Source organism: Canis lupus, chromosome X (genome assembly GCF_003254725.2).
Source record: "Canis lupus dingo isolate Sandy chromosome X, ASM325472v2, whole genome shotgun sequence".
Lineage (NCBI taxonomy): Eukaryota > Metazoa > Chordata > Mammalia > Carnivora > Canidae > Canis > Canis lupus.
The window spans coordinates 9,209,712-9,227,839 of record NC_064281.1 but is presented as its reverse complement, the minus strand read 5'-3'; the positions used below and the strand labels follow the sequence as shown (position 1 = coordinate 9,227,839).

The following is an 18,128-nucleotide window of genomic DNA, read 5'->3' as shown; positions in this document are numbered from 1 at the left end:
TTCCAGACTCCGTTGCAAGCCCAAGGACATCACTTCGCTGTATTTCCACCAAAAAATACTGCTCTCGAGGAGCCTGATAGCCAGACCCCTGTCATGTTCCAAAGGATGTCCTTTCAAATTAGAAAAATTGACTGGAGAGATGCCCAACAATTAGGCCCAGAAAAGGAGAAACGATATTGGAAATCTAATAACTGTCGCTTCCATGAAGAAAGCAAGCTCTGGTTTGGACCAAATAACAATCCGGTCTGACCAGAAATTCTACAATTCCCACTGCTTCCAACTGCACATGCATTAAATCATTGGTCTACTGACAAAACGAGAGTGTTCATGATGGGATATTGATGGGAAAATATTAAAAAGGCTGCAAAAAGGGTCTCCTTGACTTTGCTTGTTCCACCTGTCCAAAGTACAATCGTGGGAAGCCTCGCCCTACTGCCCCTGGTGTCTCAGGTTGTTCAACAGGGCACCTGTGCCTTGCAGATGGACCTTACGCAGCCCCCCCCACCTCGTGGGTACAAGCATGGTTTAGTCATGGTCTGTTTTCTTACTGGACTGAAGCTTCCCTAGCAGGTAGGCCAGTGCCTCTTCGGTGGCTAAAACTGCGTAAAAAAAAATAATAATAATACTAATAATAACCCCTACCTGGGGAACCCATTTTACAGGTCAGGTGCCTCTACAAGCCTGTGCTGTGTGGCCAGTTTTACACAATCATTTTCATTGTGCGTCCCATCCCCGATCCTCAGGGCTGTTCGAATGTGCTGAAGACACTAATGTTAGGACTCAAGTGGCAAAGTTTATAGACTCCAAATCCCTTGGCCAAAGGCACTCCCGTTAGTCCTTCTAGATCTCATGTCCTCCTCTCTTTTGGGACTCATGCGCTCTCGCTCTTGGAGACAGTCCTAGGACGCCCATGCATGTGGCCCCTGCCTCTTATTTAAACCCTCAGCTGACAAAGAGAGAGATCTTCATTATTAAAAAGGTCTAGTTGCTGCTATTAAAAATCACCATGCTCTCTGGTGATCTCTTCACTGTGCACTCTGAGCAGACCATGATCCTGAGTCCTCACACTTCCCAACCTGGACAATCTGTCTACTAGAAAGGACACCTCCAAAAAGATTCTTCAGCCTCGCTGCGCTCTGTGCTGCCAAACTCCAGGGAATAGATTCATGGGGGTGTCTGGGTGGCTTAGATGATTGAGTGTCTGCCTTCAGCTGGGGTTATGATCTCCAAGTCCTGGGACGGAGCCCCACATCGGGCTCCCTGCTCAACGGGGAGTCTGCTTCTTCCTCTTCCTCTCCTCCTGCCCGCACTTTCTCTCTCTCTCTCTCTCAAATGAATAAATTTAAAAATCTTAAAAAAAAAAGGAATAGACTCCTGGATCCATGTTGACACATCTAAAGAAACCACCACACCTCGACTGGACCTGTATACCATCTGATGATGTGAAAGTAAAGATTTTCCCAGAATTGGAACACACAACATCCGGAGAGACCCCTTTCCCAAGCCATCCAGACCAGGCCTGTATAGTTTTTCTCACTGTTGCTTCTTGCATCTTTTTTGTGGCAAGAAAATGCCCTTTATCTGCCATTTCCCAATTTCTTGCACAAAAAAAAAAAAAACAAACTTTTGAAACAGAAACAGCCTCATTAGGATCCTGTGAGTGTTTCCACAGAGTTACAAGGTCCAGAATTCACACGGCTTTCTTTTATCTAAACTGTTAACTGACCCTGGATTCTTATCCAAATTCATAGTTGAGGAATTCACAACTTTACAGACTATTACTGATAACACACGTGGTTCTAAACAGCTCTTTTGAGATAACAACGCTGTTTCTAAAATGCCCTTGAAGTTTTGCTGTTCTTGCAAAAAGGGTTCATTAACCGCTGCTTCATGTTTATACGTGTCCTGTAGCCTCCTGAATGCACGCTCGGTTTTTCCCTCCAGTGTACTCTTGCACCGTTGCACTATTTTGTCTCAGAGCCACTTGAGGAGGCAACTTTCTGGAGGCAAATGGCCTTCACAGGGAGAAGCCTTTCTTCCCTAAATCCAAAGAAGAGCCAATAAGTATTTTGAGACCAAGGGTTCTGGTTTAGAACCAACACGCAGTTTGGGACAGACACGTTGCTCTGGACTGGGTACCTGTTGTCTATCCATCGTTTGCAAAGGACAGGCCCTCCCTGTAGGCGGATGTCGGCTCCGTGCTCGCAATCCAAAGATACAGACGTCAGATGGGCAACGCCTGAGCCTTCGTCTCTTCTAACTCTCCCTGTGCTCGGTGTGGCTTAAGTGGTTTCCGACTGCTACGCACTTGCCCTCCGTGACGGGAGACCTGACAACCAGGAAAGGCCCATCCTGGCCCCGAGAGGTCAAACCACTAAATATAAAGAACCTGATTGCTGATCAGAGAGGCTTCCAAGGAAAGATCTTGATCAAAAGAGGAAAATAAGAACGTCAGTAACGGGAACCCTCTCTAAAACGGAGTCCGGAGCGCTCAAGCCCTCCCAGGCCTAGTCAATGGCAGACCCAATGGCAACAAGAGGGCGACTTGACCTTGCACGGGGATACCGCTCGATCCCTCCACTGCTCCAGCAGGAGGAATTTTCCTTATTTCTGGCAACAGCTCCGCCGATGAAAAGCCACCATACTTCAAACTCCCAGTTTCCTAACGGTCCTCCCAACTTCCCCGTTTGCTCCTTCAAAAGTGTCCCTCTCCTTCATCCTCTGGACTTACCAATGCTTTTTTTTTTTTTTAGTTCTCGAATAAATCTACCTTTTGCTGGGAAAATAACTGGCACTTTTACTTTTAAGGTTAGCAATACATATGTAACAAACACATGCACAGACACATTTTTTCCAACACACAAGGAATGAGAAACACACCCCAAAATGTTAACTTTCCAGAAAGTGAAATTACAGGGAAATATTCTTTTTTTTTTTTTTTTTTACATTTTTCAACTTTTTCCACGAACTACATATTATAATTCATGTTTTCATTGTTTAATTCCCTGTTCTGGAGGGCCTGGGTGGCTTACTCGGGTTAGGCATCTGCCTTTGGTTCAGGTCACTATCTCAGAGCCATGGGATCAAGCCCCAAGTCAGGCTCCCCGCTCAGTGGGGAACCTGCTCCTCCCTCCTGCTTGTGCTCTCTAATAAATAAAATCCTTTTTAAAAAAAATTACATAAAAAAATATTTCCCATGTTCTGTTCCAGGTTGCCTTGGGATAAAAAGACCCTGACCAGTATGGCTCTAGTTCCTGTGAGCGGTTTCTCCACGTCTCAGCTCCAAGGGTCCTCCCTGCGGTCTACACTGGGCTCTACTCTCTCTCTCTCTTCTAGAGAACAATTTAAGACTTGCTGTTTATACCCACATGTCTGCCTGGCTCCCATGCTGCTACTGCATTTGACCCTCCCAGGTCTGGTTCAAATCTCCAAACGTTGCGACGCTCTGAGAACTCCAGAGAGAAATGGTCTGTCCACCTGAAAAGGGACACCGCCTTGGCGGAGCCCTCAGCCTCTACCCCTGGGGCCAACCTTACGCCATCCACTGGAAGTTTGACATTAGAAGATGTAATACGTACGGGTGTCATAGTTCACAACTAGCCTAGGCATCCCTTGAGGGCAAATAATTGGTTTTGGAGATTTTCACATCCTCTGCGGCACACAGCTCTGTATCCTAAATATTAGCTCCTAAATATCCTAAGTATTAAATATCCTAAGTATTAGTTCCTCACTAAATACTTAACAGAATCTACATCACGTCAAGTTTGTTTCAAGGCTTGGTTATTTGCCTCAGTGACAGAATTATTCATTCTAACATGATTTCAGGATAATTAAAAGAACGAATTGATCACTGGGACTTCTTTCTAATAGAATGCGATTCTCCATGCTAATCAAAGTGGGGCTGGTTCCTATAATTTTGTAACTGGCAAAAACATTCCTCCATGGCATCCAGCATTTCCCGCTCCTGAGATCCAAACCACAGGTAATTTCTAAATTCATACTTTCTGATTTCCTTCTCCAGATCTTGTTTATAAATCTGCGTTCTGTACTATGGATTTGGCTCAACACCCAACTGAATCTTGCAGGAAAGAGGATTCACAAGTTAACTCACTTTACAGCCACTAACAGATCAGTATGACATTTCCACAAAGGTAGCGTCAAGGTACAATAACCAAAAGTAAAATGTTCAACTCCCCAGATAAAACACGGAGAAAGGTCAAACATTTTGTGAGCCAGTCCAATCGTGACAAAGACTTCCAGATAGTCCAGATCTTATTCATTGTATCAGAAGCCACCCTGCTAAAAGCATAAATTTGGGACGCCTGTGGGTGGCTCAGCAGTTGAGCTTCTGCCTTCAACCCAGGGCGTGATCCTGGAGTCCCGGGATCGAGGCCCACGTCGGGCTCCCTGCGGGGAGCCTGCTTCTCCCTCTGCTTCTCCCTCTCACCTCTCTCTCCACCCCCTCTGTCTCTCTCATGAATAAATAAATAAAAATCTTTTTTTTAAAAAAGCATAAATTTGATGAGCTTCATAAATTTCTAAGACTGGAGAAACCAATGTCAGGGCAAATGTTCCCAATTTTTCCAGTTTAAAAAAAAATGAAAACAATTTGATAATTGAAACGAGAACATAATCTTGAAAATGACTGTGAAAAAAGCTACAAGTTCTCTACCCTGTCAGAAGTAATGCTTCCCAGCTTTGCCCACGTCACACTGTTTGTACCAGGGAAGGAAGCTGGCAATCACCGCGTGTCCACCGTAGCAGGCATCGGCCAGCTGCAGCCCGTAAGACCAACCCAGCCTGTGGTCTGTTTTTGTACAACCTGTGGGCTAAGAATAAGAACAGTTTCTATGTTTTTAAGAGGCTGAAAAGCATCTGAAGAATGTTTTGTGACATTTGAAAAGCTTATAAAATTCTTATTTCCATGTCCATAAACGAAATCTTATTGGAACACAGAGGACCCCCCCCCCTTCACTTCCGTACCCTATGTGCTGTTTTCATGCCAAAATGGCAGGGCTGACCTATTGCAAGAGATCTGGTGGTCCATCAAGTCTAAAAACTTGACACCTGGTTCTTTTGGGGAAAAAAGGATGCCTACCCATGGATTTATTACACGCTATATGCATTTTAGAAACAGTGACAAACGCTATCCTTACTTTACACACGAGAAGGCTAAACACACACAGAGTTTAAGCTACTGTTCCAAAGGACACGCTGAGTGAATAATGGGGCTGAAATTCAAACCCGAGTCCACTTGTTTCCCAAGTTGTAACCCCAGAGCTCAGATGACGCTACAGCCACGCATTTTACAATCCACCCTACGTCACCTGCCTTTCTGCGGGTCAGCGCCAGCCTGTGCTGGTGTGTCATGATTTATGGACCCGTTCCTTCACCGGCAGAACTAGGCCCCGGTTTCTCGCACACCCCGATGGAGCCAAAAATAAAACTTTACAGATGTGCGGGGTGTGATTAAAAAAGAAGCAGTACGATTAAAAATAATGAAGCAGGTTTGGAATACGGTTAAAAGGCTCTGGCTTTTTCTGGGCCTCTTGGCAGGGAACTCTGAACCTCACAGGCAGCACGGTCCTGTGGGAGGGAAGAGGGCAAGGGCAATCCGGGTTTGGGGGGCCCAGGAGGGGTGGCGGTGGTGCTACCCGGGGTTCCTCCTGCGGCGGCGGAGGATTTTCTTCCTGAGGCCCGACGGCGGGTATGGCCCATGACTTCTGGTCACATTCAAACACTACACGGAGGCAGCCCGGGTGGCTCAGCGGTTTAGTGCCTGCCTTTGGTCCAGCTTGTGACCCTGGGGTCCTGGGATCGAGTCCCATGTCAGGCTCCCTGCATGGGGCCTGCTTCTGCCTCTGCCTGTGTCTCTGCCTCTCTCTGTCTCTCATGAATAAATAAAATCTTAAAAAAACACAAACTAAACACTACACGGCCTTCGGCCTAGCTGCGCAGAGCACAAAGGGGGAAGGAGGGCTCCCCCCGCATCCTGGGTCTCACCTCAGCCCGACAGTGACAAACGTCGCTAGTGTGCTCCCAGGCTCAGGCTATTTCCCTCAGCACCTGCCAAATCCCCGTGATAATCGCTTCAAGCGGGAGATTTCACGGACATGAGAAGCCAAGTGGAGACAGAAGCTGAGGCTGGAGGGCTGTGCCTCAAGCCCAGGAGCGACGCAGCCCCCGACACGCAGGGCTCAGCGCCGGCTCGATAGAGACCCCGACCCCAGAGCGCGAGGCCAGCGTCCTGCGCCCTAAGCGCCCGAGCTCGGTTAGCTCCCTGCAGCACCGGCGCCCAGTGCGGCCCCCACCGTGCCCTCGTCTCATCAGTTCTGACGACGAGCCACGCAACTTTTTTTTGACTTAAGATTGATTTATTCAAGGGGATCCCCGGGTGGCTCAGCGGTTGAGCACCTGCCTTCAGCCTAGGACGTGACCCTGGGGTCCCAGGATCGAGTCCCACGTCGGGCTCCCTGCGTGGAGCCTGCTTCTCCCTCTGCCTGTATCCCTGCCTCTCCCTCTATGTGTCTCTCATGAATTAATAAAATAAAATCTAAAAAAAAAAAAACATTAAGATTGATTTATTCACGAGAGACCCAGAGAGAGAGAGGCAGGGACACAGGTGGTGGGAGAAGCCGGCGCCCTGCAGGGCCCGACGTGGGACTCGATCCCGGGCCCAAGGCAGGCACCCACCCACTGAGCGCCCCCCCCCCCCCCCCCCCCGCTGTACCCGCGCAGCACACGCCGCCTCTGCTCGTCTCGGCCACCGGCAGCGAAGCTCGCGGAGTCGGGAACCTTCTGAGGTAGTTAAAAACTACCAACTGGGGCAGCCCTGGTGGCGCAGCGGTTTAGTGCCACCTGCTGCCCGGGGTGTGATCCTGGAGACCCGGGATCGAGTCCCACATCGGGCTCCCTGCATGGAGCCTGCTTCTCCCTCTGCCTGTGTCTCTGCCTCTCTCTGTGTGTGTCTCTATGAATAAATAAATAAAATCTTAAAAAACCTACCAACTGCTACCAGGTTTTTTCCAAGGAACACACTTAGAGCCAAGTGATTCAGAAAGAGTGGAGGAAAGACAGACCCAGGGGCTCGAAACAGCCCCTAACGGGACCCCCCCAAATGTCCGACGGTAAGAAATAGGACAAGGCGTGAGCCCGAGGCCACGGCTGCACAGAGCGGCTCCCCCCACAACTGGCGTCTGAAGGACGCCGGCGGCTGGGCCCGTGGGTGCGGGGCAGGTGCAGCGGGGCCGGCAGCTGGGGGCGCCGTCACAGCCCCCCGCAGGCAGGCCCGGCCCAGCAGGGAGGGTTTCCCCACGCAACAAAGGCGCCCTTGAGAATGAACATAAGCAACCAAGTTTGCAAATACAACCTTGGAAACCGAGGTAGCTACAGAACGGAGACTTGGAAACAACTGTAGGAGTCCTGGTGGGTATCAGCTAAGGAAGTTAGGGCTCCCTTCCTGCGGGGCAGGGGCCATGCAACAGTAAATGCAATGGGTTACTCGAGAAGATACAACCCGTAGCTTAGCACCAAGTGCAAAAGTTCCTAGAAGTGAAAGGAGAACCGGATGGCAAATTACAGAATTTGCTAGACCTCTTGCCAAGCGGAAGAGAACAGCAGAATATTACTGGCTCCTCTAGGACATGGACAAAAATGGAGATGTTCAACGATGCTATGAACACACAAACAGGGGAAGACCTAAGTCAACAGACCGTGCACCTGGGACAAAAACAGAAATTTCGCAGCTAAAACCGCACAGAATGGGCAGCCCGGGGCAGCGGGGGGGCTCAATGGTTTAGCACCGCCTTCGGCCCAGGGCAGGATCCTGGAGACCCGGGATCGAGCCCCACGTCGGGCTCCCTGCATGGGGCCTGCTTCTCTCCCTCTGCCTGTGTCTCTGCGCCCTCCGTCTCTCATGAATGAATAAATAAAATCTTAAAAAAAAAAATAAAACCGCACAGAAAATCCTTCCCATCAAGTTGGAATTAAAAAATGCTCCATAAATAACAAGGGGCAGGTCATATGCTTCACGCAGCGTATGTGACCTAAGGTTTTGGCTGCCCTTAGCTAAGGCTAAACCACAAAGTGATACGTACACACAGTCACAAAGTCACTCACGCCCAGTCAATGCTCCAATCGAAGGAAGGGCTGCCAAACTAGGCTACGGGCCAAATCCAGCCAGCCACTTGTTTTTGTGCTGCTTGTGAGCTAATAATGGTTTTTGCATGACTAAATAGCTGGGGGTAGGGGGGGTAGGGGGGCGGGGGAGGATCAAAAGAAGAACATTTCATGGCACATGACAATTACATGAAATTCACATTTCAGTGTCCACAAAGAAGTTTCCCTGGAACACAGCCACACCCGTCATTTACATACTGTGTCTTTGAGATACAAAGAGAATTCAGTTGCTGCCAGAGACCAGACCCCCCTTTACATAAAGTGTGCTGATCCCTTCTAATCTATATAGGGTAAATCAAAACTCAATTGCAGAACAGAGTTCTGGAGATCCAATTTCGAATGAGAAATTAATTAACTGACAGCTGTGTTCAGCATGGGGTATGGACACCACACCTGAAGAGGCATTAAAATTTAGGGGGGCCTTGGTATAGGCATTCAAATTTGTAAAGGGATTTTCTTCCACATATGAGGGAACCTTATATGCTGTTTGGAAATTTGTGCTGTTTCAGAAAACAGATAAACAGATAAACGGAGGTGAAGCGAAGGAAGCTTTTCTCACGATTAGTCACCACATCACAGAACAGCCATGCGTCTTGTCAACTGGCAGGATCTGTACGGAACCCAGCTGGATGTCTATCTATCCATAAGACATTAAGCAGATAACAGCTGAAGAGTTGATCCCTATCGTGGTTGGAGTGATATCCCAACACTCATCCACCCATAACCTTGGAATGTGACCTAATTTAAAAAGAGGTTTTTTTCAGCTCTAAGATGAAGAACAAAACGGGATCACTCTGGATTAGGATGGGTCCTAGCCAATGGCTGTCCTTTTATAGAAGAGGAGAGCACAGAGACACAGGGAAGAGGGCCATGTGGGGAAAGAGGTGGGGATGGGAATGACACTACCAGAAGCCGAGGAATGCCAGAAGGCACCAGAAATGAGAAGCAAAGAAGGCTTCCCCCCAGAGTCTTCAGGACTACCACCCTGACCCCTTGTTCTCTGATGCCCGGCCTCCAAATTGTGACACGACACGTTTCTGTTGCTTTAAGCCACTTCGGTGTGTGAAAAATGCAACACATATTAACTTCGTTCTTCTTGAAAGGTTCAAAAGACATAACGGTGTATTTCTAAAATTCAATTTGTGTTTTGAGAGAACCGTAGATCCGGATGCAGTTATAAGAAACAATTCAGAGATCTGGTTGCGCCTTTACCCAGTTTCTCTTCATGGGTAACATCTGCAAAACTATAGTACAGAATCACAACCAAAATAGTGGCAGAGACAGTCCCGTGATCTGATTCCACTTCCCTAGTTTAAGGTACTCAGTGGGTGGGTGGTGTATTTAGTTCTACCCACCACCATAAAGATACACACGATTTCATCACCAGGGCTATATGGTCTCACATCACCTGCAAAAATATGCCTTGTCTGTCTCTCTAAATACTCACATGATGGCTAGTTCAAAGACAAATCTTTGAAAAGCCAAGATGAGAAAACTTATTTATGCGATCATGAAAAAAGAAAGCAAACATTTTTCAGATATTCTGAGTTGGAATCTGGAGGAAAGAATGTAGATGTTAGTTAACCCAGAGCAGGTTCTTCCAACATGACCCCAACTCTCATACCTTGTCCTTCTTATCCTGTCGGGCATATGGAAAACACGGGATGACGGCAGTCACCCTGGATGATGACGCGATCTTGCAGGCGTTGATCATGATGAGGAGCTCCATCAGGTTGTCATTGATTTCTCCACAGCCGCTCTGGATGATGTAGACATCTTCGCCCCTCACGCTTTCACCGATCTCGACGCTAAGAGAAGGAAAATACCATCCGTTAACGGTCAAGTATGTCTGTGTTTTGGCGGTCCCTGGGAGCGCCACCAGGTGTGCCAGGATTCACTGGATACTAGGATTTACCACAGTGAGAGGATATAGAGGAAAATGAACAAAGGGAAAAAGGGCAAGGAGCAAAATCCATGGGAAACCCGATGCAAGCTTCTAAGAGTCACCTTAAGGTGGAGTCACACAGGCTGAGCTTAATTCCCCCAGCAACCAGCCATGACAGTATGCTTGAGGTGTTGTCCACCAAGGAGCTCATCATTGCCCAGGCCACTACTGGGGGTGCTGGTCACATGGGCTCCATCTGCCTGGCACAGACCAAAATTCCAGACCCCAGGCATTCCACATTAACCACATTGTTTCTACAGTTAGGGAAGAGTCAGCCGATCCTATCTGGGAATGGCGGGAACCCTTCCAAAAACAAAGCTCCCGAAGGCCAGCTGAGGACTACCCCGCAGACCTTTTTCATATAGGAGGGGATCTTATATGCTCGTTAGAAATAGGTCTCAGTCCTGTTATATCAACTTCTTTCTGGTCAACGGTAGATTTTTACTTTAATTATTAAAGTTACATAAACACACTGCTTCAAAAATTCAAGTCGTTCAGTAAGGCTTGTAACAAACACTTCAGAGGCAACCAATTTCAATCTTGCTATGGTTCTCGGGCATTTATCTTCAAGTCTCCAACTAGAACGTTTCTATTGCTTCATCTTGAGCTTTCGTTGTAGGCATCACGTGTTGATTTCTTGCTACGCAGATGAGGACCTAACTACCCCCCACCTCCTCCCAACACTTGCATCCCTTGCAGCCTTCTGGTCTCACCACCATCCCAACATAGATCAATCTTCTAATCGAATAGGATGCCTACTTTTAACCATGTGATATTTAGAGCTGAGCCATAAACTTACATTCAAATTTAGACTTCCCTTTTATACACAATTTTTGGTGGTTTGTTTTCTCTGGAGTATATTATCCTACCTTTTCACCTGCTGAGTTTTCTAAGTAGTGAATACAAATTCCAGCCTAAACACTGGGCTAAGGACAATCTACATTCCCACCACGACAGGGGCCCCAAGTCCAATCTCTAGCTCACTGCCCTGCCCATGTTTCCTCCCAGTCGCTGGCTGACTGGGGGGTGTGTGTCTCCTGTCCATGCACAGATGCCTCCTGGAGAAGCCCACTGCCCTTCCCCTGCACTCAATTTCCCACCTTCAGTGTCCTCTTTTTTGCTGTACTTCTTTGTTTCGCTGGTTGGCATCCTCTAGTAACTTTTGAAAAGTAAAGAGGAGCTTCAAAAGTCTTTGAAAACTGCATGTTGAAAAATTTCTGTTTTGTGGGCATAGAATGCTGAGTGTTCAACATGAGAGCAAGCCAGCCCATCCCTGGCATGTACCTTCCATGGGAAGCAAAAAAAAATGCTGTGTGCAGGGGCAGGTCCTTCCCAGAGTACTGCCAAGAACTAAGGAGACCTTCAGCTGCTCTGTTACCATGTGCATTTTGAAAAGGCTAATTTTGTTCCAATTGATATATTAGGAACAATTCGAGCATAATATGAATTTTACATTTGCTTACACACCACCTTTCATCTGGAGATAAGAATGTAGAACACTGCACTGCACCCAGCTGAATGGAGGAGCCAACTTAGAAATACTCCCACACCAGGACCACAGCCACACCCACCCACATCTGGTATCACCATTTTCCACATGACTTCGGATCACCCACCTTTCGTCGCCTCACAAGAGCCCAAAAGCTACAGCCCTTCCAAGACCCACTTCCATAGGAAGCTGTCGGTCTTCTTCAATGGAAAGTGCCATACTTACTACAGAGTCTATGTATTTTTTAAACCTGTAGTATTTGTAAAGTGTTTTACCATTTCTATTATACTCCCATCTTTTAAAAATAAGTTACTGAAGAGGTTTGATGTTGTGCCCCCAATCCTATTTTTCCCATAAACCCTGTGGTTTTTATTGTATGATTTTGCATAGCATGATGGATTTTTAGGAAAGCAATAAGTCATATTATAGTACGACTGGCTATAAATGGGCTCACCCTAAAAAATATAATGAATCTTATTCTAAAACTACAAGGGAGGTACATAAGCAATTGCCCTTATCTCTCCTACTATCAGAAGCCAATTATACCTGATGACACTGTTTTATCAACAGAGCCAATTATTTCTACAAAAACTTTAAAATGAGTTAACATTTTGGATACCATGCAATAAGTGTACTGAATCAACAGAAGCTTCTAACCGACTTCAACCAGAACACAAAAATGGAAGTTTTTCAAGTTGAACTGATCTGAAAATGAGTTTTGGTAAACAGTGGGTCATAATTTTTTATGTTCTCTGCTATGAACGGAAACAGGATGACGTCACCCTCAGGATGAGAGAGACTGAATTCTATACACTCCCTCCTATTTTGAGTTCTAAGGAGCTAAATGTAATTCCTTTGTGAATATCCTATCAACTGGGGAAAAAAGTCCATTTGGAAATCGCAGTATCACATAGCTAGGAGCTGACAATCCACAACCCACAAGCTGAGAATGACGATGTAGGCAGAATGGTCCCACAAAGAGGTCTAGGTCCTAAGCCCCAGAACTTCTGAATAGGTCAGTTACTTGGCAAAGGGGAAACAGGCTGGCAGGGAGAATTAAGGTTACTAACCGGCTGACCTTAAAATAGGGAGATTTTCCTGGATTATTCAAGTTGGCCCGTTGTGATCACAAGGGTCCTTAAAATGGAACAGGAAGACAGAAGACGTCAGAGGAAGCGATATGAGGTCTGAAGCAGGGTCGGAGAGGTGCTATATTGTTGGCTTTGAAGATGGAGGAATAAATCAAGGACTGCAGGCAGCCTCTCCAGCTGAGACAGGCAAGGGAATGGCTTCTGCCCTAGAGCCTCCAGGAAGGGACGCAGTGACCCATGACAGACTGCTGACCTACCCAGCTGTAAGACGCAGCAGCAACAGAGGACGTGGGGCCCCCAAGCTGGAACTATTTACTGCCTGGCCTGCCTGTTACAAAGAAAATTTGCCAGCCTCTGGCGTTATGACCGTTTATCCCCAAAGACCTGCTTCTTTGACCTATTTTTCTTCAGGAACTTCAGTCCCCTTATGATTAGCAGTCCAGCAGAGGATGGAAAATTCTATCACCATGGCAACTTTTCCCCCAAAGCCATTCCTGCTTCTACTCATAAAGATGATCACGACTGATCTTTCTTGTAGGGCCTCTTAAAAATTGTGGCCAGAAGGCAGCATCCATTTGTTGTTCAGATGGAGAATCTTCACAGATCCCAAAATAAGAAGGCAGATGAGTTTATCTGACTTAACAATGAATGGGTGTGGTAATTAAAAGATGGCTGCAGATGCTTTAAAACTTTTCCCATCAAGAAGTAGAGTCTAAAAAAAAAAAAAGAAGTAGAGTCTAGGGGTACCTGGGTGGCTCAGTCGGTTAAGCATCCGACTCTTGGTTTCGGCTCAGATCACGAGCTCCACCTTGGGCTCTGTACTGAGTGGGGAATCTGATATTCTCTGCCTCTGCCCTTCCCTAGCTTGTGTGCTCACTTGCACACACTCTCTCTCTAAAATAAACCTTAAAAAAAAGAGAAAGAAGTGAAGTCTATGTTCCCCTTCCCTTGGATTTGGGAGGAGTCTGCTTGACAACAGAAGTGACAATGCACCAACTTCAGGCCCCAGACCTTACCAGACTGGCAGCAGCTTCTTCCTGTCTCCCATGCTCTAAGGAAGCTCAAGCAGCCCTGAGGAGAGGTACTGAGGTTCCTGGCCAAGCTCCCCGGCAAAAGCTAACACCAACTTACCAGCCAAGTGAGCGAGCCATCTTCGAAGTGGACCCCCCAGCCCCAGTTAACTGTCCCAGGTGCCATCACATAGGACACTGCCCAAACTGCACCTTTGTGAGTCATATACACAATTGTTGTCTTAAGGTGTTAAATTCTGGGGTGATTTATTACACGACAGAAACCAAAACTTTGGGTCTTTCAGTACAGCTAACCACTCTGTGGGCAAGTTAACTGACCAGGATAAAATGTTACAACAGACTTTCAGACACCTTCATTGCGGGATTTCAGTGGTCTACAGTGAAGCTGGTGCAGACATCTCTCTGCATACCTAAGACGATTCAGAGGTGTGCCTGGGTAGCTCAGGTCATGACCTCAGGGTCCTGGGATGGAGCCCCATGTCGGGCTCCACACTCAGAAGAGAGTAAGCTTGTCCCCCGCCATTCGTGCTTACTTGCAGTCCTTCTCTCAGATGAATAAATAAAAAAATAAATCAGTAAAATGATTCAGAGATGAGAAGGGAAAATCAGGAGGCCCTGTGTCTGATTACGTGGTGGTGCTTTAAACGTGAGGAATGGGGACTCCTGGGTGGCTCAGCGGTTGAGCATCTGCCTTTGGCTCAGGTTGTGATCCTGGGGTCCTGGGATCGAGTCCCGCATTGGGCCTCCCACAGGGATCCTGCGTCTCCCTCTGCTTGTGTCTCTGCCTCTCTCTCTGTCTCTTATGGATAAATAAATAAAATCTTAAAAAAAAAAGAGTGGGGAATGGCCACAGGGGGTGGGGGGTGGTGGGTGGTAGCTGGCTGAGTCGGTGAAGCATGCTACTCTTGATCTTGAGGTTCTTAGCTTGAGTCCCACACTGGGTATAAAGATTACTTAAAAATCAAAACTTTAAAAAAAAAAGTAGGGAATGGAAGGAGTGACGACCAGGAGACATGAAAGCAGATTTCTGGTCCTGGCTCAGGGGAGAGGTTCAAAAGGGGCCTCTTAAATGTACTGAGTCCATTTTCTCTTCCTTTTACCCTGTTTCTCATCTCTAGGACCACACAGTAAAAAAACAGGTCATTAGGACAATACCTAGTACAGAGAGGACTGTTTATAAAAATCAACCTCTGGACCTAGACAGATCATAGGAAAGAGAAAAGTCAGGAAGAAGCTAAACTGTTATATTCTAAATATTAAAAATGTATAATGTTGGGGTGCCTTGCTGACTCAGTAGAGCATGTGACTCTTGATCTCGGCGTTGTGAGTTTGAGCCCTACCTGAGGTATAGAGATTACTTAAAAAACAAAACAGGGCAGCCTGGGTGGCTCAGTGGTTTAGCACCGCCTTCAGTCTAGGGCGTGATTAGGAGCAGACCGTGATAGTTCAGTGTATACAATTATAATCTCATTGGGATCCCTGGGTGGCTCAGGGGTTTAGCGCGCCTGCCTCTGGCCCAGGGTGTGATCCTGGAGACCTGGGATCAAGTCCCACATGGGGCTCCCCGCATGGAGCCTGCTTCTCCCTCTGCCTGTGTCTCTGCCTCTCTCTCTTCCTGTGTCTCTCTCATGAATAAATAAATAAAATATTTTAAAAAACAAAACAAGGGCACGAGGTAGCTCAGTCAGTTAAGCATCCAACGCTTGATTTTGGCTCAGGTTATGACCTCAGGGTCCTGGAATTAAGCCCCACAATGGGCTCTAGATCAGCTCTGGGTCTGCCTGTGATTCTTTCTCCCTCTGCCCCTCCCCCTGCCCACATGTGCCTTCACATGCACACTCTAAATAAATAAAATCTTTGAAGAGTGAATTGTTAAAAAACAAAAAAACATATACTGTACTAACTATTGTTAGTCTGTGACAAGCAATTGCCAGACTTCATGCTGAATGGTTTTTGAGACCTCAGGATTTCTAGTTATCAGGTGGTGGCTATAAAATACTCAAAACCAAATAAAACAGAGTTAAAACAAACACGCAATTGTATTTCAATGTCTCAATGAGTTCCAGCCAACAGTACATACAGTATCTTGGGCAGAAATGCAACAGTAACATCTCTAAGCTGGATTAACTCTGCTCCTGGAGCACCAAAGGACTGCACTGCCCTGGGGAAACAGGGAAGACCAACATACTTGCTTTCAAAATCTACTTCACCCAGAAATTTCTCCTCTAGTTACAGGATGCCACCTGGTGAACAAAACCTCGTATCCCATTCTCCGTCTAGCTGCTGAAGCTTGAATAGGGCTGGCCAGATACAACAACATTGACACCTAGCTATAGTAGCCTTTTCCAGAGCCCTCCACGCCATCCTCCCAGACTTCTGTATTAAACCCTTCCTGCAAAGCGGAAATCTTGGCAAGGGCCGCCCGCACATCTACCACCTGTTACTCATTCACGAGCGATCTCTCCTTGCTGGCCTTATCAACAGGACTGTCTGTGTGGTGATTTCCCACCTGGAGGAAGGGCTGCACATAGCCTATAAAGCTGACTCTAAAACACCATCCTCCCCAGATGTATTAATATTCATGAACTCCTCAGCGTCTAAAAAATTTCTGTCTACTCCAAAAGTCCTCAAGGTCTTCTCCCTCGTTTTTTCTTTTCTTTTTTTTTAAAGATTTTTATTTGTTTATTCATGAGAGATGCAGAGAGAGAGAGGCAGAGACTCAGGCAGAGGGAGAAGCAGGCTCCATGCAGGGAGCCCGACGTGGGACTCGATCCCAGGACCCCGGGATCACGCCCTGGGCCGAAGGCGGCGCTAAACCGCTGAGCCACCCAGGGATCCCCTCTCCCTCGTTTTCTTCTGGAAATGTTTAGTTCCAGGCTTCACATGTACGTCTGCGATCCGTCTCAAGTTAATTTCTGAAACAGTGGGAAGCATGGATGGGTTTTGCTGTCGTTTTGGCAGCTCGCTCCGCTTGTGGAAAGTGGTGGTAGCCCTGGACCTGTGCCAGAGCGAGAAGTGATCGGTAACCGCGGGCGCGCTGGATCCTTCGGGAAGGAGCTAAATAGGAGCTACTTGAAACTGGTTCAGAGCTTTGTGGACTCAGGCAGGTGGAAACCGGAGCCCGTCCCGCTTGTGAGGCGGGCCGCCGGCCTGGCGACCGCGGCTGCTGCACCGAGACCCGGGTGGCAGTCACGCTGGGCCACGGCCTTGCCCTGGACCCCGCCGAGGCGCACAACCACGACGATGATGAAAGCCATCAGCTTTGAGGCAGAAAAATTCGAGGAAGCCCCGGGAAGCAGCACGTGCGCCCGGGCGCTCTCACGCTCCGTAAAGGCTCCGCACCAACACGCCCTGCGGGTAAGCCCGCGGGCTGCACCCCGGCTGCTGGGGACTCACCCGGGGGCTTGGAAAAGGCCCCCGCCCCCGCCCGCAGAGCAGAAGCTCCGGGGCAGGGAGGGGAAGCGGCTTTTTAAACGGCCCCCAGGTGAATCCGGCGCGCGGCCCGGGCTGGGGACGTGGGCGGAGCCGTCGGTCGCACGCCCGGGGCTTGGGACCCGCCCGGAGGGGACCGGGAAACCGGACTCGCACGCCCAGGGCCGTCCCTAGCCGCGTGCCCTGCACCCAAGCGGTTCCCGCCGGCGGCGCCCACCTCGCCCCGACGCTGCGGGCGCCCCGAGGTCGCCCTTCCGGGCCAGGGGCCGCCCTCCTCCGCGTCTCCCGGGCGCCGCAGCGGTGGCGCGGAGGCCGCGTCGTGAGCGTCCCGCCCCGGAAGGGGGAGCGGGCGGCCGCGGAGTGGTCCCCGGGGGGGGAGGTGGCGAGGTGCAGCGGGGCGACGGTCCCCGCCCGGCCCCGCGGCAGCGCGCCCAGTGCCCTCCCCGGCCCGGCCCGGCCGCCGGCGCGGCCCCCCACCTGGTCTCCTGGTTGCTGAACTTCTTAGTGACCACCTTGCCCAGTTCCAGGCCCAGCCGGTCGGCCACGCGCTGGGACAGGTCCTGGTGCGAGCTACCGCTGAAGAGCACGATGTTGGGCATGGCGGAGGCGGCGGTGGCACCGGAGGCTGCGACGCGAGCGGGAAAGCGCGGCTGTCGACCAAAGGAGGAGCGCAGGGGAAAGGAGCTGGAGGGGGCGGAGCTGGAGGGGGCGGAGTCGGGGCGGGGCTCGAGGGGGCGGGGCGGTGGAGCGGGAAGGCGCCGCGGCGGGACCGGAGAGGGGCGGGGCTGGAGGGGGCGGGGCTGGAGGGGGTGGAGTCGGGGCGGGACTCGAGGGGCGGGGCGCAGGAGCGGGAAGGCGCCGCGGCGGGACCGAAGAGGGGCGGGGCTGGAGGGGGCGGAGTCGGGGCGGGGCTGGAGGGGCGGGGCGGAGGAGCGGGAAAGCGCCGCGGCGGGACCGGAGAG

The 18,128-nt window shown here is 49.2% G+C and overlaps 1 protein-coding gene across 6 annotated transcripts in view; it reads right to left on the bottom strand.

Annotated features, from left to right (window-relative positions):
- PRPS2 (phosphoribosyl pyrophosphate synthetase 2) overlaps positions 1 to 17,863 on the bottom strand; it is a 45,361-nt gene extending 27,498 nt beyond the window's left edge. The window contains exons 1-3 of one of the 6 annotated variants that reach the window (XM_035711882.2): positions 12,961 to 13,108; positions 12,691 to 12,749; positions 9,803 to 9,986 (exon numbers count right to left, since the gene is read on the bottom strand). In XM_035711882.2, coding sequence (XP_035567775.1) covers positions 9,803 to 9,907 — 105 coding nt within the window. In that variant the 5' untranslated portion in view covers positions 9,908 to 9,986; positions 12,691 to 12,749; positions 12,961 to 13,108. Of the gene's footprint in view, positions 1 to 8,096; positions 8,139 to 9,802; positions 9,987 to 12,690; positions 13,111 to 17,643 lie in introns of those variants that run through there. The other 5 variants (XM_025436518.3, XM_035711886.2, XM_035711885.2 and 2 more) reach the window with 5 other exon arrangements.
- Positions 17,864 to 18,128: the final 265 nt, after the last annotated feature.